The following is a 27,597-nucleotide window of genomic DNA, read 5'->3' as shown; positions in this document are numbered from 1 at the left end:
GGCTCCCACTGCCCTCCTGGGGGGCCGAGCCCCATTGCCTGGGTACCCTGAGGGGGGAGCTGGCCGTGGGGTTGAGTTCCCAGGCCCGTGGCCCTCTCGGGGCAGAGGGGCAGGAGCTGGTGCCCAGGGCTCCCTCGTTAACGCAGCCGGTTCTCTCCCGCAGAGCCCAGGTGGAGCACGCGGTACCTGCCCCTCGGCCTGCTGGGGACCTGCCTCTTCCTCCTGGCCACCACCATCGGCCTGGGGGTTCGCTGTGAGTAGGGGACCCGGGCTGTGGGCACCCGCCAACGAAACGCCCGGCCAGGGGAGAGAGGGCAGGGGCTGCATGTGGGGAGTGGTGATGTGGGGGGCCGGGGACCCCAGGGAGAGTGAGGGGGGCTCAGGGCGCGGTGGCGGAGGAGTTGAACCCGAGCAAAGGAGAGTTCAGGCTGCAGCTCAGGAAACCTCCCCAGCAGCAACATGGATCCAGCTGGGGAGCCATGGGGGGGGGCTGTCCCGGGGCAAGCGGGGGCCCTATTACCGGGGAGATGTGTGGGGGGGCTGTTCTGGGGCAGGTGCGGGGGGCTTGTTACCGGGGAGACATGGGGGACCCTGTCCTGGGGCAGGCGCGGGGGGCTGTCACTAGGGAGCCATGGGGGGCCCTGTTAGGGAATTCTCTCTGGGGAGGGGCCATGGGGGGAAGGGTGGGGCCCTGTACTTCGGAGGCTGCCCGCTGGCTGCAGCACCCACTCGCCTCCCAGCAGTTTGAACAGCCCCGGCCCAGCATTACAGGGCTGTTCTCCACGGTCGGGAGGGTCCCCGTCCCCCTGGGGCCCTGCAGGGGTGGATGCGTGAGCCCAGTTCTTGAGTCGCCCTCCTGGCCTGGCCCTGCCCTGCTGGCACCTGCTAGCACGTGCCCGTTGGCCTGTGCTGGAGCTCGTGCGTCCCTGCGCCCGGCCCAGGCTCACGCTGTCTGTCCCCTGCAGACTGGCAGGTTTCCCAGCATCTGCAGCAGGCGTCCCGAGTGCACGAGGCAGAGAGCAGCCGCCTCTCCCAGCAAGTCAGCACCAAGGGCGCGACCCTGGCACAGATGGCGAGGGAGCTGGAGCAGGCCAGGCGGGAGCTGGGGCAGGCCAGGGAGGAGCTGGAGCAGATGCAGCTGGAGATGAACGGCACCCAGGAAAAGTTGCGACAGTGGGAGGCTGCTTTAGAGGGAACGAAGGAGGAGCTGGCGAGGGTACAGGAGGAGAAGAGAGAAATTAAAGAGAAGCTGAACCAAACGAAGAGTGCCCTGGCCAGCATCCGCCCCTGCGAGCAGACAGGTACTTCCTTCCCGGGGCGGGGGTCACTGGGGTGCCCCAGGCCCCGGCAGGGACAGCTGAGCCCTGTGGGGGAAGGGAGGGAGCACCCAGCTCCAGGGCTCTGCTGCAGCAAGTGGCTCTGGTCATTCAGGAGGGGCAGCTCTTCCCCCAGGTCTGGGGAGTGTGTGTGCATTGGTAGGGGGCACTCCTGGAGACGACACAAAAAACCCCGGGTGGGGGGCACTGGCCGGTTCCATGGAATAAGAGTTGGGACATGAACTCGCTGTCCTGGGCCAGTTCTAACTGGCTCCCCTAAATCCCCCGGCAGTTTCAGCTGTTAAAGACGCTGCATCCCACCCCAGAGGTGGCTGCATTTCAGGGGTGCATGAAGCAAGGCCTACCTGTGGCTGGTCTAACGGTTTATGTGTAGAACCAAGCTAGGGCCTTGGAGAAAAGGTGCTGGCTAAATACAAACTATGAACATGATCATTAGTCAGCCGAGATCCCACGATTCAGCCTGGTGAAGAGCTAACATCTGGACTAACTGAATTCGGAGTGGGAGTGCTGCTTCTCCACCGCTGAGCTCCGCTTGCACCCCCTGCTCTCCCTGCCCCCCGCCCCGATCTGCTGGTGCTCCTCAGACCCGACCTGCAGCCCCACGATCCAGGCCAGGCCTCGCTTCAGGCCTCTCTCCCACGTGTTCAGAACATGGGGACCAGCGCACAACGGACCTCTTTGCCTTTGGGATTTTTTGCAGCAGACGCTCACACACAGGGCAGGTTGAGTCACATTTTGTGCCCGCGATGCTCTCGGTGCTTCGCCCACCCCAGGCAAACAAACTAACCCAGGCCTTAAAAAATGAGATCAGCTTCCCTGGGGGTGGCACTGCCCCTGCCAGTCCTGCCCCGGCTCCCTGGCAGGCGAGCTGGGCGACTCTCCAGCCGTGAACCTTTACCCTCACCAAGGGCAGAATCCCAGCCCCGAGGATGACGCGCCATCGCAGACAGCCTGGGGCCTCCCAGACGGCAGAGCAGGGCACGGGGAGGAGGCGGCTGCCAGGTGACAAGGGCAGCGAGTCGCTGTCTGCTCACACTGCACAAGGAGCTCTGTCAGAATGAGGGAAACGGCTCAGTCTGTCTGTGCATCACTGTCCTGCCTGCTGCCTGCTGCCTGCCCCGCCCTCCGGCCAGAGCTATAACGGAGCAGTGCCCACGTCCTCCCGGTGGTTGAACCCCTGGGGAAGGGGAGAGCGAAAGGCCAGGGAGATGGGGCTCGTTTACCCCACCGGTGAAATGCTCCCCACAGAGCTGCAGCAGAGTCGGCTGGGGCTGACGGTCATGGTACTGGAGGCTTCACACCTTTGGAAGGGCGAATCAGGGGCTGCAGGACACACTGGGAAGGCTGGGGGCTCCCCTGAATCCCATGAAAAGTTACACTTGTATCTGAGCCCTGGACTCAGCTCCCAGCCTGCCCCAAACCCTCGAGAACTCCCCCTTCACACACACACACACACAGCTCGGAGCCTCCTGGGGCAGCCATGAGTCTGGGGGAGTGGGAGCCCCTGGGGAGGGACCAGGCCTTCTTTGTACAGCCCAGGGCATGAACTCATTAGCTGCACTCAGGCCCAGGACAGTGTCTGAGCTTCTCACCCCGTCTTCCCTCCAGACTGCTGCCCGGCAGACTGGGTGTTGTACAGAGGAAAGTGCTTGTTCATCTCGAAGGAGAAGACGAATTGGGAAGAAAGCAGAAAAGAGTGTGAACAGAAATCTGCTCAACTTCTCATTGCCAAATCCTGGGACACGGAGACAACGCCGGTACGGTACATGCACGGCCGGTGTGACCGCAGCCGGAACACTGTGTAAAGGGGGGTCCCCATGCTGGGTGAGGGGGGTTGGAGGTGTTGGCAAACAGGCGGGGGGCTCAGAGCAGAGTAACGGCAATGATCCCAGGGCTGGAGGAGCGTGGCCAGCTTACCTCCTCCACTGAGCAGCGCCCCCACACTGCCCCTGTCTGACAGATTTGAAGAACTCCCCTTCCTGCTCCCTCTAACAGTCCTTGCCAGCTGTACCGCGTTCCTTGCCTTGGCTCTCCTGGTTTTGTCCCTTGGTGCTCGCACTATTCCCCTGTGTACTCCCCTGGTGCCGTGCCCCACCCTCCAGTCCCTGTATTCATCCCTATGGGGTTTGTAGAGAGCTAAAAATCTCCTTGTGCAGCCACGTTGGCCTCCTGCGGCTTCTCTTCTCTCTCCTCTGCATGGGAATGGCCCCTAGTATTACAGCTTTTGGGAACTGCCAGCCTCCTTCGACTCCTTCTCTTCCTTCCACGGGTCCCTGCCGTTTCTCTGAGTCCGCAGAAATCCCCCTTTCTGAAGCCCAGTTTGCTGGTTTCGTGTTCTCCTTTCCTTAGGCTCTTGAATTCCATCAGATCATGGTCACTTCCTCCCAAGCTCCCGCCCACCTTCACCTTCACAGCTGATTCATCCCTGTTGGTCAACACCAGATCCAAAATGGACGACCCCCTGTCACGGAGTCCCCGGGCAATGCTCTGGAACTGCTCCCCACAAAGCCAGGCAGGACTTTGGGGAGCCTCCTCTCCCTTGGAGCAGACTGTCTGCAGGGCAAGAAGCTCACACGGCTTCACCTCCTGGGTCTCTCCTTGGAGCATTCAGCATCCTCTGCCCCTCCGTGCACTTCCCACAGTGAGTCCATCCCAGCGGGGTCCTGGGGAAGCCACCGGGTTCTGCACCCCCACTTTGCAGTCAGACGTGACTCTCAGCCAGCCAGTAACACAGAGGTTTATTCGATGACAGGAACAGGGTCTAAAACAGAGCTTGTAGATACAGCGAACCGGACCCCTCAGCCGGGTCCATTATGGGGGGCAGTGAGCCAGACCCCCACGTCTGCACTTCACTCCTCATCCCCAGCCAGCTCCAGACTGAACCCCCCCAACCTCTCCTCCCAGTGGTGAGCTGGAGCCAGTTCCCACTGGTTCGTGGGAACCGGTGGTTAAATTTAGAAACGCTTTTAGAACCGGTTGTAAAGGGCTTTTAAATTTAATAAAAGCTCCAGCAGCTCCCTGCCCTGCCCTGCCCCCGGCCCCAGCTCACCTGGCTCCAGCTCTGCCTCTGCCTCCTCCTCTGAAGGCTCCCCCCCGGGGTTCCTTCCAATCAGCTGTAGCGCGGGAAGCCTGGGAGGGCTGAGAAGCAGCAGCTTCCTGCAGGTGAGCTGGGGCGGGGGGGCACAAGGAAGGCTTTAGGCGCCGCGCGTCTCCGGCCCCAACCCTGACCCCGGTCAGGTGGCGCGGCTCCGGGCCGGCCCCCAGCTCCGATCCCGACTCCGGCCGGGTGGCACAGCTCCAGGCCGGACCCTGGCCCCGACTCTGGCCGGCCTGGTGGCACAGCTCCAGGCAGGGGGGTGTTGGATAGAGAGCAGGGGGTGGATTAGGGTCGGGAGTCTGGGCAGTCAGAAGGCAGGGAACAGGGAAATTGAATGGGGGCAAGGGTCCTGGCGGGGCAGTCAGGAAGGACCAGGGGTTGGATGGGGCGGTGGGAGGCAGTCGGGCAGGGGTTCCAGGGGCAGTCGGGACAGAGAAGGGGTGGTTGGGTGGGGCAGGGGTCCCAGGAGGCCATCAGGAATAAGAAGAGGGGTTGGATGTGGTGGCAGGGGGCAGTTAGGGGACAGGGAAGGGGGGTGGATGGGGCAGGGGTCCTGGGAGTGGGGTATCGAGGAACGTGGGAGGTTGGATGCGGCAGGAGTCCCAGGGGGCGGAGGGAGACGACCCCCTCGTGGGGTGGGAGGAGGGAACCGGTTGTTAATATTTTGGGAGCTCATCACTGCCTCCTCCTCTGCTCCGTTCCTTTCCCGGGCCAGGAGGTCACCTAGTTCCTTTGTTCCCCCACACCTTTAGCATCCCCTTGCAGGGGGGAAGGGCCCCAGCCACTAGTTGCCAGGAGACAGAGTGCCGGCCATTTATGCACACTGGCCCTTTGCTCGGCAACAATCTCACCCCCTAGAGACTTAAGAAATGCATAGGGGAAACTGAGGCACCCACACAGTATTCAGAGGAAGTATTAAGAACAGTCCCACTTCGTCACACCCCCGAGCTGTTTGCTCAACTCTTCCTGAGTCAGAAAGCTGTCCCCTGCACATGCTAAGAACTTGCAGGATGTGTTCTGTGTTGCTGTAAGAGTCTTTGAACAGATATCAGGGAAGGTAAAATCCCCCACTCATACTAGCTCATGTGTGTTAGCTAATCCTGTTACCTGCTTGTAGAATGACTCGTCCATTTCCTCTTCCTGCTGTGGTGTCTCTAACAGACGACCCCCGTCCATAACCTCCCTGCTGTTCTTTTCCCTTGTGATCCGCACCCGGGGACTCTCAGTTCTGCCGCGCACGTCGCCTCGCCGCAAGTGTGCTCATTCCTGACGTACAGCAAACAGCTCCTCCTTTGTCCCCATACCCGTCCTTCGGGAACAAGCTGTAGCCCTCGGTGCTGGTACTCCAGTCATGGGAGCTGTCCCACTAAGTCGCTGCAATGCCAATTAAGTCATCGTTTTCTTCATATACCATGACCTCTAGTCAGGACCGGATGAACTCTCCTGTGGGCCCAGGGCTACTAGATTTGATGGAGCCCCTGTGTGATGGAGTAGGGGCTGTCGGTGTGGGGGATGGGAGAGCCAGGGATGTCTTTAGGTGAGGGACAGGATCTTTAAGCCTGTAACCAGAGCCAGGTAGGGGGAGGGAGGTTAGCACCTTGGCCGGCTGGAGGAGGGGCAGTTCAGTTTCGGTTGTGGGCTGGGTGAGGGGAATTCAGGGGATCCTATGCTGGACCCAAGCACCGTGAAAGCCCAGAAGGACTCGGTGGAGGGGTCCTGACTGTGCCTGCAAGCTCTGCTGTAACCGGTGTTCCTGTTGTCCAATAAACCTTCTGTTTTACTGGCTGGCCGAGAGTCACTGTGGGTCCCAGGAAGAGGGGTGCAGGGCTGGACTCCCCCACACTCCGTAACACCCTGTATGCAAGTCTTTTTCCTGGGACAGAGTTTGGTGCAGGAGGGGGCCGGGGCAGGGGATTGGGGTGCAGGGTCTTGGAGGGAGTTTGGGTGCAGGAGGGGGATTCTGACCTGGGACAGGGGGTTGGGGTGCAGAAGGGGGGTCAGGGTCTTGGAGGGAGTTTGGGTGCAGGAGGGGGATTCTGACCTGGGGCAGGGGGTTAGGGTGCAGGAGGGAGTGCAGGGTCTTGGAGGGAGTTTGGGTGCAGGAGGGGGATTCTGATGTGGGGCAGGAGGTTGGGGTACAGGAGGGGGTGCAGGGTCTTGGAGGGAATTGGGTGCAGGAGGGGGATTCTGATGTGGGGCAGGCGGTTGGGGTGCAGGAGGGGATGTGAGGTTCAGGCTCCGGCCGGGAGGCACTTTCCCCAGGCGGCTCCCAGCCGGCGGTGCGGCAGGGCTCAGGCAGGCTACCCTTATTTCTGCGCTGCTCCTGGCGGTGGCGCTGCCTTCAGAACTGGGCAGCTGGAGAGCGGTGGCTCCTGGCTGGAAGCCCAGCTCCGAAGGCAGAGCTGCCGCCAGCAGCAGTGCAGCAGGAAGGATGGCCTGGGATGGTATTGCCACCCTTACTTCTGCGCTGCTGCGTGCAGAGCTGGGCCCTCAGTCAGCAGCTGCCACTCTCCGGCTGCCCACCTCTGAAGAGAGCAGCGCAGAAGTAAGGGTGGCAACACCGTGACTCCCCTAATATAACCTTGTGACCCTCCCCGCAACTCCCTTTTGGGTCAGGACCCCTAGTTTGAGAAACTCTGGTCTTCCCTGTGAAATCTGTATAGTGTAGGGTAAAAGCTCACCACATTTGTTGTCCTAGGGGTATCATGACATCCTAGGAATCGTCACTCACTTGTCACGGCTGAACTCCCACTTCGGGGAAACTCGTGGGCCCGGCAGGGAAAGTACCCAGGGCCTCTCATTTCTGGTAGGCTGAGTGGGATCCAGTACAATAGATAACCAATAGCAGGGTGCGCTGGGAGGATGCTGTTAGCTGCCACACACCTGGCTAGCTGTGTAGCCCCACTTCTGGAGCAATGTGATGGTGCTCATGGGAACACCCTTTTCTCCACCAGCTAATCCTTTCCCTGCAGTGCTCTGCTTCTTCACAGCTGTCACTTGAATGCAGGGGTGCCATTACGTAACTCTTTTCTTCCTAGAATTTTCTGAAACATACTGGTATGCAGTATTGGATTGGAGCCAGGAGAGACTGGTATGCAAGATCACAGTGGAAGTGGCTTGATGACTCGCCCTTTGAAAAGTAAGTACAATATTTATTTCTTCAGATAGATGCTCCATTTGCTAACCACTGGCACCATCGAAAAGAAACAGGCACGTTAGTAACTGTAGCTAAAGCCTCTGACTAAAGTGCGCTGGAAGGGTTAGTGGCTTCCCCGTAATGGAACCAACCAGCCTGCAGTTCCTTATGTGGACGCTTTGCCAGAGAGGTATATTTAGAGCAACTCCGTGTGCTCGAAAGCTGCCAAATAACGAGTTTAAAGCAGTTTCAAGTCCTCTGAGGAAATTCTTTACCCGTAGTGCCCAAGAGTAAGTGAGGTGATTTACTGGGAGGCCAAGGGGAAAACCACAGAACAAATGAATGTAAAACACAGATCCAGATGTCAGGATCGTACTGAGCAGCGCTGCCAGGGACTTGAGGAGGAGACATTTCTTAATTGTCTCTGACCCAATACTGAGAATCTGGGTAACAAGCCAGAGGAACTGGAAATTCTCACCGATGAGAAGAATTCGGTATAATTGTCATCACCGAGGCGCAGGGGGATGAGTCACAGGACGGGGATGTTATACTCACTGGTTGCAGCCTCTTTAGGAAGGTTTGGGGGGCACTCTGCATCGCAGGCAGCATCACCTATTCTAGAGGTACTGCTAACTCACAAGGGCAGGATCATGCCTATGGCTGAACGTGCTAACAAAGCCCAGCGGGTGTACTGGTGGGTCTGTTACAGACCCCAAACCAAACCAGAGAACAGAATGGGATACTCACTAACCACTTGTCTGTGACATGGGAAGAAAAACTGTTATGGGGGACTTCAGTCTGGGAGAAGTGCGGGAGGTCTCCTGCAGACACTAGTAAAACCTCATTTAAGTTTCTAAACATTAGTGATAATATTATAACACAACTTGGGGTGTTTAATAGGCAGCAGGTTTAATACAAACAAAAGGAAGTATTTTTTTTCAAACAACACTCAGCCATCCCGTGGAACTCCTTGCCAGAGGATGTTGTGAAGGCCAAGACTATAACAGGGTTCAAAAAAGAACTAGATAAATTCATGGAGGTGTAATGAGGCAGACTCTGGCGAGACACAACGGAGAGTATCAATTCAGGATAAATTGCTCCATAGAATCTCTATGGATAGAAATCTCATGGTCTAATAAGAATATAACATTAGGGATCTATTATCGACCCCCTGACCAGGACAGTTATAGTGATAATGAAATGCTAAGGGAAATTAGAGAGGCTATCAAAATTAAGAACCCAATGATAGTGAGGGATTTCAATTACCCCCATATTGACTGGGAACATTTCACTTCAGGATGAAATGCAGAGATAAAATTTCTCAATACTTTAAATGACTGCTTCATGGAGCAGCTGGTACGGGAACCCACAAGGGCAGAGGCAACTCTAGATTTAATCCTGAGTGGAGCGCAGGAGCTGGTCCAAGAGGTAACTATAGCAGGACCGCTTGGAAATAGTGACCATAATACAATAGCATTCAACATCCCTGTGGTGGGAAAGAACACCGCAACAGCCCAACACTGTGGCATTTAATTTCATAAGGGGGAACTATACAAAAATGAGGGGGTTAGTTAAACAGAAGTTAAAAGGTACAGTGACTAAAGTGAAATCCCTGCAAGCTGCATGGGCCCTTTTTAAAGACACCATAATAGAGGCCCAACTTCAGTGCATACCCCAAATTAAGAAACACAGTAAAAGAACTAAAAAAGAGCCACCGTGGCTTAACCACCATGTAAAAGAAGCAGTGAGAGATAAAAAGACTTCCTTTAAAAAGTGGAAGTCAAATTCTAGTGAGGCAAATAGAAAGGAGCATAAACACTGCCAAATTACGTGCAAGAATGTAATAAGAAAAGCCAAAGAGGAGTTTGAAGATCAGCTAGCCAAAAACTCCAGAGATAATAACAAAATGTTTTTTAAGTGCATCAGAAGCAGGAAGCCTGCTAAACAACCAGTGGGGCCCCTTGACGATCGGAATACAAAAGGAGCGCTTAAAGACGATAAAGTCATTGCGGAGAAACTAAATGGATTCTTTGCTTCAGTCTTCACGGCTGAGGATGTTAGGGAGATTCCCAAACCTGAGCCGGCTTTTGTAGGTGACAAATCTGAGGAACTGTCATGGATTGAAGTGTCACTGGAGGAGGTTTTGGAATTAATTGATAAACTCAACATTAACAAGTCACCGGGACCTGATGGCATTCACCCAAGAGTTCTGAAAGAACTCAAATGTGAAGTTGTGGAACTATTAACTAAGATTTGTAACCTGTCCTTTAAATCAGCTTCGGTACCCAATGACTGGAAGTTAGCTAATGTAACACCAATATTTAAAAAGGGCTCTAGAGGTGATCCAAGCAATTACAGACCGGTAAGTCTAACGTCAGTAAGAGGAAAATTAGTCAAAACAATAGTTAAGAATAAAATTGTCAGACACAGAAAAACATAAATTGTTGAGCAATAGTCAACATGCATCTGACGAAGTGGGTATTCACCCACGAAAGCTCGTGCTCCAAAACGTCTGTTAATCTATAAGGTGCCACAGGACTCTTTGACGCTTTTATAGTCAACATGGTTTCTGTAAAGGGAACTCATGTCTTACTAATCTATTAGAGTTCTTTGAAGGAGTCAACAAACATGTGGACAAGGGGGATCCAGTGGATATAGTGTACTGAGATTTCCAGAAAGCCTTTGACAAGGTCCCTCACCAAAGGCTCTTACGTAAATTAAGCTGTCATGGGATAAAAAGGAAGGTCTTTTCATGGATTGAGAACTGGTTAAAAGCAGGGAACAAAGGGCAGGAATTAATGGTAAATTCTCAGAATGGAGAGGGGTGACTAGTGGTGTTCCCCAAGGGTCAGTCCTAGGACCAATCATAGATTCATAGATTCATAGATTCTAGGGTCAGAAGGGACCAATGTGATCATCTAGTCTGACCCCCTGCACAAAGCAGGCCACAGAACCCTACCCATCCACATCTATAACAAACCCCTAACCTATGCCTGAGTTATTGAAGTCTTCAAATTGTGGTTTGAAGACCTCAAGCTGCAGAGAATCCACCAGCAAGTGACCCATGCCCCACGCTGCAGGGGAAGGTGAAAAACCTCCAGGGCCTCTACCAATCTGCCCTGGAGGAAAATTCCCTCCCGACCCCAAATATGGCGATCAGCTAAACCCTGAGCATGTGGGCAAGACTCACCAGCCAGCACTCAGAAAAGAATTCTCTGCAGTAACTCATCCCATCCAACATCCCATCACCAACCACTGGGCATACTTATCTGGCGATAATCAAAGATCAGTTGCCAAAATTAGGCTCTCCCATCATACCATCCCTTCCATAAACTTATCAAGCTTAATCTTAAAGCCAGACATGTCTTTTGCCCCCACTACTCCCCTTGGAAGGCTGTTCCAGAACTTCACTCCTCTAATGGTTAGAAACCTTCATCTAATTTCAAGTCTAAACTTCCTAGTGTCCAGTTTATACCCATTCGTTCTTGTATCTACATTGGTACTAAGCTTAAATAATTCCTCTCCCTCCCTAATATTAATCCCTCTGATATATTTATAAAGAGCAAGCATATCCCCCCTCAGCCTTCTTTTGGCTAGACTAAACAAGCCAAGCTCTTTGAGTCTCCTTTCATATGACAGGTTTTCCATTCCTCGGATCATCCTAGTAGCCCATCTCTGAACCTGTTCCAGTTTGAATTCATCCTTCTTAAACATGGGAGACCAGAACTGCACACAGTATTCCAGGTGAGGTCTCACCAGCGCCTTATATAACGGTACTAACATCTCCTTATCTTTGCTGGAAATACCTCGCCTGATGCATCCTAAAACCGCATTAGCTTTTTTCACGGCCATATCACATTGGCGGCTCATAGTCATCCTGTGATCTACCAATACCCCAAGGTCCTTCTCCTCCTCTGTTGCTTCCAACTGATGTGTCCCCAATCTATATCTAAAGTTCTTATTGTTAATCCCTAAGTGCATGACCTTCCACTTTTCACTATTAAATTTCATCCTATTACTATTACTCCAGTTTACAAGGTCGTCCAGATCTTCCTGTATGATATCCCGGTCCTTCTCCGGGTTAGCAATACCCCCCAGCTTTGTGTCATCTGCGAACTTTATTAGCACATTCCCGCTTTTTGTGCCAAGGTCAGTAATAAAAAGGTTAAATAAGATTGGTCCCAGAACCGATCCTTGAGGAACTCCACTAGTAACCTCCTTCCAGCCTGACAGTTCACCCTTCAGTACGACCCGTTGTAGTCTCCCTTTTAACCAGTCCCTTATCCACCTTTCAATTCTCATATTGAGCCCCATCTTTTCCAATTTGACTAATAATTCCCCATGTGGAACCATGTCAAATGCCTTACTGAAATCGAGGTAAATTAGGTCTACCGCATTTCCTTTGTCTAAATAGTCTGTCACCGTCTCAAAGAAGGAAATCAGGTTGGTTTGGCACGATCTACCTTTAGTAAAACCATGTTGTACTTTGTTCCAATTACCATTGACCTCAATGTCCTTAACTACTTTCTCCTTCAAAATTTTTTCCAAGACCTTACATACTACAGATGTCAAACTAACTGGCCTATAGTTACTCGGATCAGTCTTTCTCCCTTTCTTGAAGATAGGAACTACGTTAGCAATTCTCCAGTCGTACAGTACAACCCCTGAGTTTACTGATTCATTAAAAATTCTCGCTAACGGGCTTGCAATTTCATGCACCAGTTCCTTTAATATTCTCGGATGAAGATTGTCCGGGCCCTCCGATTTTGTCCCATTAAGCTGTTCAAGTATGGCTTCTACCTCAGATGTGGTAATATCCACCTTCATATCTTCATTCCCATTTGTCATCCTTCCATTACCCCTAAGCTCCCCATTAGCCTTATTAAAGACTGAGGCAAAGTACTTATTTAGATATTGGGCCATGCCTAGGGTATCCTTAACCTCCTTTCCAGCCTCAGTGTGTAGCGGTCCCACTTCTTCTTTCTTTGTTTTCTTCTTATTTATATGGCTATAGAACCTTTTACTATTGGTTTTAATTCCCTTTGCAAGGTTCAACTCTACTTGGCTTTTAGCCTTTCTCACTTTATCCCTACATGTTCTGACCTCACTAAGGTAGCTTTCCTTGCTAATCCCACCCTTCTTCCACTCCTTGTAGGCTTTCTGCTTTTTCTTAATCACCTCTCTAAGATGCTTGCTCATCCAGCTTGGTCTACCAGTCCTGCCGATGGTTTTTTTCCCCTTTCTTGGGATGCAGGCTTCCGATAGTTTCTGCCGCTGCGACTTAAAGTAATTCCAGGCCTCTTCTGCATTTAGATCCACAAGTTCTTCAGTCCAATCCACTTCCCTAACTAATTTCCTTAATTCTTTAAAGTTAGCCCTTTTGAAATCAAAAACCCTAGTTCCAGATCTATTTTTGTTTATCCTTCCATCTAGTTTGAACTGAATTAGCTCATGATCACTCGAACCAAGGTTGTCCCCTACAACCATTTCTTCTATGAGGTCCTCACTGCTCACCAAAATCAAATCTAAAATGGCATCCCCTCTTGTCGGTTCTTCAACTACTTGGTGAAGGAATCCATCAGCTATCACATCCAGAAAAATCTGAGCCCTACTATTCTTGCTAGCACTTGTCCTCCAGTCTATATCTGGGAAGTTAAAGTCTCCCATGATCACACAATTCCCATTAGTGTTTACTTCCTTAAAAACATTAAAGAGGTCTCTATCCATATCCAAATCAGATCCCAGCGGTCTGTAGCACACCACAAGCACTATCTCAGGGGAGGCTCTAGTAGCTTTCTTTCCCAGTGTGATTTTTGCCCAGACAGACTCTGTCTTGTCCATTCCATCACTTCTTATTTCTTTACAGTTAACCTCCTCATTGATGTACTATGCTACTCCACCACCTTTGCCTTTATTTCTATCTTTCCTAAACAGCACATAGCCTATTCAATTTATTCATAAATGATCTGGAGAAAGGGGTAAAGAGTGAGGTGGCAAAGTTTGCAGATGATACTAAACTGCTCAAGATAGTTAAGACCAAAGCAGATTGTGAAGAACTTCCAAAAGATCTCACAAAACTAAGTGATCGGGCAACAAAATGACAAATGAAATTTAATGTGGATAAATGTAAAGTAATGCACGTTGGAAAAAATAACCCCACTATACATGCAATATGATGGGAGCTAATTTAGCTACAACAAGTCAGGAAAAAGATCTTGGAGTCATCATGGATAGTTCTCTGAAGATGTCCACGCAGTGTGCAGAGGCAGTCAAAAAAGCAAACAGGATGTTAGGAATTATTAAAAAGGGGATAGAGAATAAGACTGAGAATATATTATTGTCTGTTTATAAATCCATGGTACGCCCACATCTCGAATACTGTGTTCAGATGTGGTCTCCTCACCTCAAAAAAGATATACTGGCACTAGAAAAGGTTCAGAAAAGGGCAACTAAAATGATTAGGAGTTTGGAGAGGGTCCCATATGAATAAAGATTAAAGAGGCTAGGACTCTTCAGCTTGGAAAAGAGGAGACTAAGGGGGGATATGATAGAGGTCTATAAAATCATGAGTGATGTGGAGAAAGTGAATAAGGAAAAGTTATTTACTTATTCCCATAATACAAGAACTAGGGGGTCACCAACTGAAATTAATAGGCAGCAGGTTTAAAACAAATAAAAGGAAGTTCTTCTTCACACAGCACACAGTCAACTTGTGGAACTCCTTACCTGAGGAGGCTGTGAAGGCTGGGACTATAATAATGTTTAAAAGAGAACTGGATAAATTCATGGTGGTTAAGTCCATAAATGGCTATAAGCCAGGATGGGTAAGGAATGGTGCCCCTAGCTTCTGTTTGTCAGAGGATGGAGATGGATGGCAGGAGAGAGATCACTTGATCATTGCCGGTTAGGTTCACTCCCTCGGGGTCACCTGGCATTGGCCACTGTCAGTAGACAGATACTGGGCTAGATGGACCTTTGGTCTGACCTGGTACGGCCGTTCTTATGTCCTTATGTAAAAGCTGGGTGTCCTTTACTATTAAGGCACACCAAACCAGTCAAACAGAAAAGACTTTGATTTTACCCCACCTGCTAACCACAAGTCACAAGCAATTCCCTTAGACACTCCAGTTTCCCAGTATTACCACCAGTGCCACTTGTCCTGGGGATGAATGGTTATGAAAACCAATACCCCAATAATAGAAAAAAGGTTCTCCCAATCTCAAAGGACCAAGCCCCAGACTCAGGTCAATATACCAGTCAGATCTTAGCCACAAATCACGCTGTGCTAATCCTTTAGAATCTAAAATCTAAACATTTATTCATAAAAAGAAAGAAATGAGAGACTACAGGTCATATCCAAAGTTTCTAGAGATGAGAGTTTACTTGCGCTCCCCTGCATTCTCAAGAGATTAACTGCACAACTATCCTGCTCCAGGGCCATTTATATCCTGTGCTATGTGGAAGGACCCCTTTGTTCTTACTGTGGAAAATCACAGCAGCAAGATGGCGTCTGGAGTCACATGGGCAAGTCACGTGTCCATGCATGACTCAGTTTACAGGCTGACGCCATTGTTTCCATGTTAGTTTGAACATTCCCAGGAAAGTTCAGATGTGGGTTGGCATCTCCCGAAGTCCATTGTCAGTGAAGTGTTTCTTGACTGGGCACTTACTGAGAATAGTCCCTTCTCAAGAAGCTGACCAAATGCTTCACTGAGGCTACTTAGAATCAAACATCTTATGATACAAGTACATAGCCCATATTCATAACTCCAAATACAAAAATGATACACTCATACAGACAGCATAATTATAGCATAATTATAATCAGCAAACTACAACCTTTTCATAGACACCTCACTTGACAACGTTTGAACAATATTTGCTGCAAATATATAACAGTGGTTGCAACGATGATCTATACTATCACAGTTCATGTCAATAATGTCGCAGGAGAAGTTCATGGAGGTCAGGTCCATCAATGGCTATTAGCCTGGTTGGGCAGGAATGGTGTCCCTAGCCTCTATTTGCCAGAAGTTGGGAATGGGCGACAGGGGATGGATCACTTGATGATTCCCCTGTTCTGTTCATTCTCTCTGGGGCACCTGGCATTGGTCACTCTCAGAAGACATGATACTGGGCTAGATGGGCCTTTGTTCTGATCCATTCTAGCTGTTCTGATGTTCTTACCCTCAGCATAAGGTAGCTATTTTGGCCCTCGGTCTACAGCTGAATTCATCACTAAACTGGAAGCTGGTGGTTGTCTAGAGACCAGTGATCATGACCTGATCACATTCAGTGTGGACACACAGAAGACAGGCCCAACCAGTAATTTATTCATAGAGCAGAAGGGACCATGATGTTCATCTAGCCTGACATCCGTCACACACAGGCCAGAGCACTGCTGCCCAAAGATACACTAAAAGATATCTTCTAGAAAGTGATCTGACCTCGATTTAGACTCCAAGCCATGGAGACACCACCACTTCCCATGGGGAGCTGTCCTACTGGCTAATCACCCTCTGTCACGGAGTCACCGGGTGATGCTCTGGAACTGCTCCCCACTGAGCCAGGCAGGACTCTGGGGAGCCTCCTCTCCCTTGGAGCAGACTGTCTCCAGGACAAGAAGCTCACACGGCTTCACCTCCTGGGTCTCTCCTTGGAGCATTCAGCATCCTCTGCCCCTCCGTGCGCTTCCCCCAGCAACTCCGCCCCAGCAGGGTCCTGGGGAAGCCACAGGGTCCTGCCCCCCCACTTTGCAGTCAGATGTGACTCTCCACCAGCCTGTAACACAGAGGTTTATTCGATGACAGGAACAGGGTCTAAAACAGAGCTTGTAGGTACCGCGAGCCGGATCCCTCAGCCGGGTCTATTCTGGGGGGCAGTGAGCCAGACCCCCACGTCTGCACTTCACCACTTGTCCCTAGCCAGCTCCAGACTGCCAACCCCCTCCAGCCCCTCCTGTGACGATGCGGTTCTGGCGGGACCCAACTGAGAGTGCCAATTCAGGACCAGTTGCTCAAACAGGGCAGTCACAGCCCTAGGCTGGGGTTTTTCCACCTCTAAGGCAAACCAAACCAGCCAGACAAAAATGACTTCGGTTTTACCCCACTGGCTAACCACAAATTACACAAGCAATTTCCTTAGACACTCCAGTGTCCCAGTATCACCACCAGTGTCACCCATCCTGGGGATGAATGGTTATGAAAACCAACACCCCAGTAAAAGAAAAAGGTTCTCTCGATCCTAAAGGACCAAGCCCCAGACCCAGGTCAATATACACATCAGATCTTACCCACAAATCACGCTGTTGCCAATCCTTTAGACTCTAAAATCTAAAGGTTTATTCATAAAAGGAAAAAGATAGAGATGAGAGCTAGAATTGGTTAAATGGAATCAATTACATACAGTAATGGCAAAGTTCTTGGTTCAGGCTTGTAGCAGTGATGGAGTAAACTGCAGGTTCAAATCAAGTCTCTGGAGTCCATCCCCCACTGGGATGGGTCATTCAGTCCTTTGTGCAGAGCTTCAGTTTGTAGCAAAGTCCCTCCAGAGGTAAGAAGCAGGACTGTAGACAAAATGGAGATGAGGCCTCCGCCTTATATGGGCTTTTCCAGGTGTAAGAACACTCCTTTGTTCCTGCTGTGGAAAGTTACAGCAAAATGGAGTTTGCAGTCACATGGGCCAGTTTCTGCACACCCAGCCGAGTCACAGGGCGTAACTGCCTTCTCTCGATGGGACAATTGTGTAGGTGATGGTCCTTAATGGGCTATCAAGCAGGCTAAACAGAGCTGACACCAACTTGTGTGGGATCTTTCCCAGTAACGCAACACAAGTATGAAATACAGACAGCATACAGCCAATATTCATAACTTCAACTACCAAAATGATACAGACATACAGACAGCATAATCATAACCAGCAACCCATAACCTGGTCTTAGACACCTTATATGACCCCCTTTACCTAGGATTTGGTGCCACTACAGGACCTTGGTTGCAACCCATGTTCTATATGGTCCCAGTTTATATCAATAATGTCACACCTCCTCTCTGAGCTTTGTCTCTTTTCCAGGCCAGGAAGCCACCTGACATCTTTGTTCTCCCACACCTTTAGCATCCCTTTGCAGGGGGAAAGGGCCTGGCCATTAGTTGCCAGGGGACAGAGGGTCGGCCAGGAACTGAGGCCCCCCCACAGTATTCAGAGGGAACATTAAGAACAGCCCCACTTCATCACATCTCTCTCCCCTTCGAGACCGAATTGAGCGAGGTCTCTTCAGCCAGTGACCTGGGGAAGTTCGAACCCACCAATGTTCCCATGGATGCCCCAGCATCTCTCCCATTCCTTGGTGGGGGTTACACCAGGACATTTTAGTTTCAGGTCCTCCTGTAGGTCTGTTGTGCTTGATGGCACTTGCAGGCCGCATGTGAGAAGATTTATGCGGCCTGTGCCCTTTTGCCACCCCAATACCCCTGGGGTTTAAACTGGGATTGGGTCTTTTCCCAGCGCTCCAGTTTGGAGAGCTGCAATTTGAGTTCTTTTGGTTAAGAGCCCCCATCTTGGCCTTGGCCAGCTTTGGGCTTGGGCAGCCACTCTCCACCTTACACTTTCCAGCTTTTACCATCAGTCCCACCTTTTTGAGGCAGCCCAGCACCCTCTTCACCGGCGACACCTGTTCCTCTCAGGACTGGCTAAAGATGCACATGTTATCAGTGTTTGCCAGGGCCAAGCTCTCCGTCCCCCTCGGCTTGTCTAGAATCTCCCCAGGCCTAGGCATGGGGTCGGCATCTGACACCGTGATGGCTTTAAGCTTCTAAAGGCTCCCACTAAACCAGATCATCCCATCTTCCTGGGGGACCAGCCCCACGGGTGAGGCCCATGGGCCGTAAAATGGCTGGATCACATTTAAAGCCAGCAGGTCCTTGACCTCTCTCTCCAGGTTCTGGGCTGCTTTCCCAGTGACTCTGAACAGGGAACACATGATGGGGAGATTGGCTCCCACCTCAGGGAAGAGATCCCCCAGGGGGTCTTCCCCCTTCACCTCCCAATCCTCCCCTTCCAGGGGTCCCCCCACTCTCTTCCCATACAGCGGCTCGAATAGGAAGAACCCTGTGGATTCCTGGGGCACCACCAGCTGCCTCTCGATTCCCCCCAGTTCTACTTCCCCTTGGGGAGCCCATTCCCGGTACAGAAATCCCTCGTCCCGCAGGACTCTGTCCCTGCAGCCTTCCCCAAGGGGGTTTGCAGCACTGTGGCCAGCAAGTTCCCTCAGCTTCTCCAAGGAGGGATCCTTCTGCAGCTCGGTCTGGGATTCAGCGGCTGGGGCAGGGAGTGGGACCTGCTCCCTCTCGCTGGCTGGGCCTGGGGTCACAGCCCCCCTGAGCCCTGTCCCTGGTAGCTCCCTCCCTGCTGTGTAATCACTTCCTAGCAGCATGTCTGGACCAGGCAAACCTGGTTGGCAGCCGACCTGTCCTGCCCGGGTGTCCTCCCACTCAGCTGGGGTCTCAGCTCCCCCCATGCTCAGCGCTGCCCTTGCTGTCCCAGTGGGGACAGGCAGCGAGCTCTCTGCTCTAGTCACAGCATCAGAGCCAGCGTGAGCCCCCTCTCCGGTGTGCAGGGGGGCGGGGAGCATCTCTCCCTCCCACTCAGCCCCAGGGGGCTGGTTACAGGTAGGCAGGTATCCTGAGCCCAGCAACCCCTGCCCCCTGCCAGCCAGGTCATTTGCATTTTCACTGATCATTTCCATCCTAGCCAATTGGTTCCCTGGATCCAAATTCAAACCCTCGGCCGTTACAGGAGCGGGGCCTGGATCCTGTCCCAAAGAGACACAGTCACCCCCCAACAGGACCTCAGGACCGATATCCTGGAGAACCCCAACTACCAGCCAGCCCGACCCCTCCTGGGTCTGCACACGGATCCGGGCCATAGGCAGGGCGAGGGGCTTCACCCCGGGGACCTTCACCCTGGTCCCACAGCCCCTCAGCATCTGGGGCTGAACCACCACAGTTCTCTCTGTCCTAGGGTCTCGCCACCCCAGGCAGGTCTCCCCACTGACCCCCAGCTTCCATGCCCCCTGGGGTCCAAAGGGCCTGATCCCAAGAGACTCCTCGCAGACATATAGGCCGGGGCCAGGGGTGGGAGCCTGTCCACCACCCCACCCATCTGGCTGACTGCGTCTATGGCCTTGGTACCCAGCAAGGGAGCTAGATACCGGGGCATTTCCGCAGGGTCCCCCTGGTTCAAATCACCCGCCTGTCTGAAGGCAGTACGGTGGGCATCTACATCCCCTCCCTCCTTAACCAGGGGCAGTCCCTGCGGAACTGGCAGCCCGAGGTCTATCCCCACTGACCACTGGGCAGCCCCCTATGCCTCTCAGCTCCACCACCACCAGTCCATGCTGCTGCTGCTTCTCCTGCAGCTTTTCCTCGGGCTCTTGCTCTCTCTCATGGTCCTCTCGCTCTCTCAGACTCTGCTCCCATCCCAGCCGTCTCCGATCGCCTGATGGGGAACCCAACTGTGAAGACCCTCATCTGGATGGGGACCAGACTCTCGGGGATGCCTGGCTGCTGCTCCAGCTGCTCCCAGATCCTCTTGTAGCCCCATCTGGGTCAGGAATCTGCTCCTCAGACCGGACCTCCTCCTCCAGCTGCACGATTATCTGGGCCTTGGTGAACTTCCCCATGTGTAACCCTCTCTTTGTGCACAGGATCACAATGTCCTTCTTAAGGAGATGGTGATAGGCCATCACTTCACTGTTCACAAGTGGCTCTGGACTCACAGGCCTGTGTGCTCTTGGCTCCCCCATGGTTTCCAGGAAGAAGCCCTGGTGTGCCAGCCCTTCTCGTGATCACCACCTCTTTGCCAGGGTCGAGCTGCAGACTCCTCCGCCCCTGGGACTGCTCCTGCAATCCCCAGGGGAACCCTGCTACTGCAAAAATCCTTCTCTCTCCTAGGGTCAAGCGGCAAGCTCCTCCGCCCCGAGACTGCTTGCTGCAGTCCTCAGGGGGACCCCATTACTCCAACAGGCCTTCTTGCTGGTTACACACTCCCAGAGGTTAACCGCCCCCTGAAACCATCCCTCTTTGAGCCTTCAGCACGCCTGGTCCTCATTATCCCTCCTTTGTTTTACTGCTCCCCAGTCACTTACTGCAAGCAGCGCCATTCACGGGGTGCAGTACATCCCACCGCTGCCACCAGTTGTCACGGAGTCCCCGGACGATGCTCTGGAACTGCTCCCCACAAAGCCAGGCAGGACTTTGGGGAGCCTCCTCTCCCTTGGAGCAGACTGTCTGCAGAGCAAGAAGCTCACACGGCTTCACCTCCTGGGTCTGACCCTGGAGCATTCAGCATCCTCTGCCCCTCTGTGCACTTCCCACAGCGAGTTGCCCCAGCGGGGTCCTGGGGAAGCCACAGGGTCCTTCCCCCCCCACCCCCCACTTTGCAGTCAGACGTGACTCTCAGCCAGCCAGCCAGTAACACAGAGGTTTATTCGATGACAGGAACAGGGTCTAAAACAGAGCTTGTAGATACAGCGAACCGGACCCCTCGGCTGGGTCCATTCTGGGGGGCAGTGAGCCAGACCCCCAGGTCTGCTCTCCACCCTTGACCGCAGCCAGCTCCAGACTAACAACCCCTCCAGCCCCTCCTCCTCTCTGGGCTTTGTCTCTTTCCCGGGCCCGGAGGTCACCTGATCTCTGTCTCCCACCCCTTTAGCATCCCTAGCAGGGGGAAGGGCCTGGCCATTAGTTGCCAGGCGACAGAGGGTCGGCCAGGAACTGAGGCCCCCCCACAGTATTCAGAGGGAACATTAAGAACAGCCCCACTTCGTCATAGGAATTAAGCAATGGACCAGCTCTCCCAGGCATGCGGGGGAGTCTCCAGCCCATGCGTTTCAGTGCCGAGTGGGTGTTGCTTTGCAAAGCTCCAGTCCAGCTGAAGCAGAAGCTCCTGGGTTGGCTGCAGGTGTCACTGGGTGAAGAGGCTCTGGCCTGGAAATCGATGGAGCGCTGGCATTAGTGCGCCCGCTGGAACGCCAGGGTGGCACAGCTGACAGCCAGTGCGGTGTGGGATGTGCCGTCTCAGTAATGCCCCTTTTCTTTCCAGAGATTGGAGTTACAAATATGAGCGGTGTGGAGCAATAAGAGGTGGTGTCATAAGCGGTGACACATGCTACAGTGAAAAGCCAGGGATCTGTGAGAAGGCACCCAGCCAACCCAGCTCACACAGGCTGTGGGTTCCTTGGAGTCCCTGAAGAGACAATCAACAAGAGCCCTACAGGACCCTCCTGTGAGTCTGGACACCATCCCCGTAGTGGGGACATCCTGGGTGAGGTCCAGGTTTGCAGGCGGTACTGGGGGAGCAGGGCACACAGGGCCGGGGAGTGGTGGGTGTGCAGGAGGTGCTGGGCACACGGGGGGGCAGGGGAATGGGGGCATCGCAGGGGGCACTGGGGGAGCAGGCACACGGGGCAGGGGACTGGTGGGTTTGCGAGGCAGTTCTGTCAGAGCCCCTGTGGGGTGGAGGGTTAGGTGTTGCCCCCAGGGATCTCCATGAAGGAGGCCCCAGGATAGGTCCTGATGGAGCAGTCGCTGACGCTGCCTGTTGTGTTCTCTCTGCCCAGGCTCTTCCTTGTGACGCGCTCCACCACCTCCTACCTGGCCTGTGGGAGGGTGTCGGGCCGAGGGCTGTCGGACGGGTTGTGCACAGACGCCTGCCGCTGGATCTGTGAGCAGAGTGCCCTCACCTTGCAGTGGGGCCTCGGCTCTGCCCCTCCCACTTTCCTGCGGGGGAACACGACCTACACCTGCATCGATCCCCAGTGAGAGCGGCCAAGGGCCCAACCCCGGGACCCTGCCCCTGGTGACCTGCTCCCCTCTACTCCCAGTCCTCCTCCCCTCAGGACCCTGGTGACCCATACACCCCCACCCCCAGGAGCCTGCTGCACTGTCTCCCCTGCCCAGACTGGCCCCCACCAGGAAGCCTGCTGCCCAGGCCTAGACCCCCCCAAACGGAGGCCCCACACTCCTGCCTCCCCCGGTCCCCAGCTGCCCAGGACATGCCCTGCAGCGTGTGCTCTGCCGCACTAGACCATGACAGCACTGGCTGTGTCTGATCCCGGGCTGGAGCGCAGGGCAAGGCTGAGCACGGCGCGGCATCGACACACGAACAGCAGCAGCTCCTGGCACATCCCAGCCTCAGCCCAGGTTCCTGCTGGCCCAGACTGCGGCTGTCGCCTGCCCCGGGGTTGGGGCTCCCATGAGCCCGTCAGGCCCATGCTCCACTCCGTCCAGCAGCCCCAGGTACTGCCCAGGCCCTAACCGTCAGAGCAATTACCAGGTCAATCCCCCGCTCCGTCAGAGCCAGAATGTCACTCTCTGGCCCCCTGACAGCTGCACTCCTCTGGGACAATGCAGACCGCAGGGTCCAGGTGTGACGCAGTGGGGAGTGGGGCGGATTGACCAGGGAACGTGTCTAGTTTAGCTGGGACTGTCTGCATGGGGAATGGGAGAGCAGGGGGTGACTTTAGGTGAAGGATGGTACCTGAGTCTCTAACCTGAGCCAGGAGGGGGGTTGGAGCCAGGTGACACCTTTGCCTGGGAAAATGGACAAAGGCTGGAGGGGGAGCCAGGGGCAGGGGGAGTGAGGTGGGTGGAAGGGTTGTTTTTTTTCAGTCTTGGGCTGGCTGGGGAATCGGACGGAAATCCGAGGTTGGGGTCTAAGCTCCCTACCCCCAAGATGGACCTGGCTGAGGGGTCCTGTGTTCTGTACCTACAAACCCTGCTTGGGACTGTGTTCCTGTCGTCTAATAAACCTTCTGTGTTACTGACTGGCTGAGAGTCACAGTGAATCGCAGGAAGCTGGGGGTGCCAGGCCCTGACTCCCCCACACTCTGTGACACCAGGGCACAGCGCGTGAGCTGGGACCCAGCATGCCTGGGTGAGGGGACCGGCTGCGGTATGAGCTTCCGGAGATCAAGTGAATCCAGAGTCGGAGCCTCTCTAGGGAATTCTGCAACACCTTCCTCTGTGACAAGGCTTTCCCCACACGAGAAAGTCTCACAATGCTGAGTCCCACTCCCCCAACCCCTGGCCCTGCCCCAAGCACAGATTCTATCCCCAAAGGGAAGAGTGCCAGAGGCTCCATGAAGCCCCCCAGGGACTGCGCTGTCACTCTAGATTTGATGGAGAAGGCTCCTAGATGCAACAGTGATGGGCAGCAGCAGCAGCCTGGGGGCGCGGGGGGCTATTTCCTCCACCTCTATACCGCTCACCAATAAACCCTGAAAATGTTGCCCTGTCACCTCCTCTGGGGAGCCGGTGTGTCAGGGAGGGGGGACCCTGCATCGATCCCATTGAGCGTATCCAGGGATCCTCTCCCCCACGCAGCCACTGGGGCTCAGAGCCCAGCCGCAGCGTGGAGCATCAGTCCACACCCACCTCTCAGCAGAGGGTGAGCGACAGGCACCCGGCTGGCGGCTCCTCCCAGGGCAGCACAGAGCCAGGCAGTAGCTGAGCCCCCTGTCCCAGGCCTTTTCTGGGGCCAGGCCTCTGCTGGCTGGGGCTGCTGGGCTCGCTGGACTCACCCACGCTGCCAGGATGGGCAGTAGCCTGCACCAGAGAGGCTCCTGGGTAGCAGGCGAGGGGCCCCCGCCTCACTCATGCGAGGGACGTTCCATTGCCCGTGCGCCAGCAGAGGCTGGATAGCGGCGGCGGGAGGCGGGGTGCTGGGCTCGTGCTGGGGAGGGCGCGGTGCTGGCGGGTGTGTGTGGGTGTGGGTGTGTGCACGTCTGGCTGACTTGCAGTCCCACCCAGAGGCAGCTGCAAGCTGCAGCAACTGAGGCAGAGCAGAGCTAGGCTGCACTGCAGCATCCCTGTGCCAGCGCCCAGTCTCCCCACCACCGGTGCCATGGCCTGAGCTGCCGGCAGAGCCAGGGCGGAGAGCTGTACCTGCAGAGCCTGGGGGAGCCAGGGAGCCAGCCCTGGTGAATTCGGGACGAGCAGCAGAAGCCACGTGGCTGGGGACTGATGCTGCCCTGGCCAACGTGAAGTGGGAGCAATGGGGAAAATGGAGGGCCCTCATGTCCCTGGGAGAAATGTCCCCCTGCGAGGCAGACGCAGGCCAGATCCCCAGGCAGATGGGTTCGGCCTGGACAGGGTGCAAACACTGTGACGTCTCTCAGGGCACCCAGGGCTGAGAGTTGCCTTATCCCTGCCGGTGCCAGCCCGCTGCCACCCGCAGCCTGGCAGCCCTCCAGCCCTCTCACTGGGCTGCACCAGCCCTGCCTTTGCCCTGCAGGTTGCTCACAGACACACCCAGCCCCCAGGGCCCTGCAGTGTCCCCTCTGCTCTGTGATCCAGCCCCAATCACTGGGACCCCAAGAAATCCAAGATCCCCTGTTCCCAAAGGAGCTTTACCTTCGCTCCCATCCCTGTACCACACACCGCGCTTGCGTTCAGCTACATGACAGGGAATGGATTGAAGAGAACAGCGATTCAAATAGAAACCAGCGAGAGAGATGGGAGCAAACGGTTCCGTACACAACATCAGAAGACATGTTCTCATGAACCGAACTACCATGAAGAAAATCTGCTGTCAGATCACTGCCCAGGTGAAGGGTGCCAGGCTGCCTGCACCCCAAATGCACAAGACCAGACCTGTGATGTTCACCTAGGGTCCCCACCCCCACCCCGCTATCTACCTCTTCTCGTTAGTGTCCTTCTGCATCTCCGCCAGCTCATCAGTAGCGTCTGACTTTGAATGCGAACAGACACCTATTGCAGGACGTGCAATGCACAATGGTCCACGCTGGAGGTGTCCCCCACCCTGCCTCGACTGGAGAGCTTTGTCCCAGGCCCACAGAGTCGGTGCTATGCCCCCAGCTTTGGACCGGGCTCTTGGAGGAGCCTGTCAGTGGGCCAGACCCCCTGGAGGGTCTCAGTCTTCCTCCAGAGTAAGCCACGTGGTGTCACTGCCTCCTAGACTGAATCTCTGGGGGTCCAGCCTCCCTGCTTCGCGCTGTGAGCTCTGCCCAGTGAATCCACCTCAGACAGACACTGGGAGAGACGCGTCCACTCTTTAGTGACTGACGCACCCAGCCAGTGTCTGCAGTGACAAATTGGGAATAGTTTGTAATATTTGTATGAAGCCTGTGTGTGCCTCAGTTTCCCCGGTCTGCTGCATTGTTACCTGGTGGGTGGAAGGGCACTGTTTGCTCTCTCTCCATTTGTCCTCCTCAGTCAGTTCCCAGAGCCCTCAGTTTCCTCCAAAGGCCAACAGTTGTCTCCCTGCAGCTCCTCCCACCTTCCCTCTCCTCTGCTCTGAGCTGGGGTCTGAGCTCCGCTTCCCTGTGGAGAATGGGGAAATCCCGCCCCCCGGGTCCTGGGGGGCCAGGTGTCACTGCCCTGCTGATTGGGTTCTCCACTGTCTGCTGGGTTCCTCCATTGATATGGGGCAGCCTGGCCCAGTCCTTTCAAATGACTCATTTAGGCTCAGCCCGGGAGGTGCACTCCCCCATGTCTCTTAGCCTGTCCTGAGAGCAAACAGTTCTTTCCTCCACCCCTGGCAGCCATGCAAAATATAAGGGAAACTGAGGCACACATAGGCTTCATAAAACTATTACAGGACATTCCCACTTAGTCACTGTCGCGGTGTCCCCGTGCGATGCTCTGGAACTGCTCCCTACAAAGCCAGGCAGGACTCTGGTGAGTCTCCTCTTGGTGAGCAGACTGTCTCCAGGGCAAGAAGCTCACACGGCTTCAACCTTCCTGGCTCTGACCTTGGAGCATTCAGCATCCTCTGCCCCTCCGTGAGCTTCCCACAGCGAGTCCGCCCCAGCGGGGTCCTGGGGAAGCCACCGGGTTCTGCACCCCCACTTTGCAGTCAGACGTGACTCTCAGCCAGCCAGTAACACAGAGGTTTATTCGATGACAGGAACAGGGTCTAACACAGAGCTTGTAGGTACTGAGAATGGGACCCCTCAGCTAGCTCCAAACTGAACCTCTCCAGCTCCTCCTTTCTGGCCTTTGTCTCTTTCCCAGGCCAGGAGGTCACCTGATCTCTTTGTTCTCCAACACCTTCAGCTGGCACCTTTGCAGGGGAGGGGCCCAGGCCATCAGTTGCCAGGAGACAGAGTGTCGGCCATTCTCTGTGCAGACACCATCACACCTTCCTAGGCCTCTGCAGAAGTCACGCCCCCTTCTCCCACCACCTAGAGACTTAAGAAATGCATAAAGGAAACCGAGGCACTAATGCAGTATTCAGAAAAAAAATTATGAACATTCCCACTTCATCCCAGTCACACATCTTACCTCTGAGTGACCTGTACACACACACACACACACACACACACACACACACACACACACACACACCTCCTTACATTTTCCGTACATACATCTCGCAAGGACTATGATGACCAGTGTGACACAGCCTTTCATTAGGGACCTTACATGACCCCTTTCGGTGAGCCAGGGGATCCCTGTACTCCATGTACCCCTGAGCCTCTGGCAGTTGGCATCAAGCACTCCTTAGTCCCACTCACTGCCCTGCCACTGGGGGCAGCTAACAAGTCCATTTGTGGCTCATTCCTGGGCCAACTGCTGGGCAGGTCTGGGACGGCCCCGCAGAGGCAGGGCCTGGCCCTAGGAAAGGCCTCTGCCAGGCAGCAGAACGATGTGCAATGGAAGCAGGCTGCCAGGGGAGCCCCAGACCAGCACCGATAGGACAGGGCATGGGCAGGACCCATCTGTGCAAAACCCAGAGGAGGACGACCAGGCCGGGGGTCCCCGGCGTCCCTGGGAGTGTGTGCTGTATTCCCATGGATGTGCTGTGCCACCACCCGCCTGCAAGCTGAGGGTGGACTCGGCCCCGAATGGGGCATCTGTGCAGGCCGACCCCGTTACGGAGTTTTTGGACGATGCTTTGGAACTGCTTCCCGCAAAGCCAGGCAGGACTTTAGGGAGCCTCCTCTCCCTCGGAGCAGACTGTTTTAGGGCAAGAAGCTCACACGTCTTTACCTTCTGGTTTTTTTT

At 54.3% G+C, this 27,597-nt stretch overlaps 1 protein-coding gene across 1 annotated transcript in view; it reads left to right on the top strand.

Annotated features, from left to right (window-relative positions):
- Positions 1–27,597, top strand: part of LOC115654062 (B-cell differentiation antigen CD72-like) — a 59,057-nt gene that overhangs the window by 27,562 nt on the left and 3,898 nt on the right. Inside the window, exons 4-7 of the mRNA XM_030567997.1 lie at positions 164–253; positions 966–1,301; positions 2,946–3,094; positions 7,473–7,573. Coding sequence (XP_030423857.1) covers positions 164–253; positions 966–1,301; positions 2,946–3,094; positions 7,473–7,573 — 676 coding nt within the window. The remainder of the gene's footprint in view (positions 1–163; positions 254–965; positions 1,302–2,945; positions 3,095–7,472; positions 7,574–27,597) is intronic.

Source organism: Gopherus evgoodei, chromosome 6, assembly GCF_007399415.2.
Source record: "Gopherus evgoodei ecotype Sinaloan lineage chromosome 6, rGopEvg1_v1.p, whole genome shotgun sequence".
In the NCBI taxonomy this organism is placed as follows: Eukaryota; Metazoa; Chordata; order Testudines; family Testudinidae; genus Gopherus; species Gopherus evgoodei.
The sequence above is the reverse complement of the archived record's forward strand: the minus strand, read 5'-3'. Positions and strand labels throughout refer to the sequence as shown.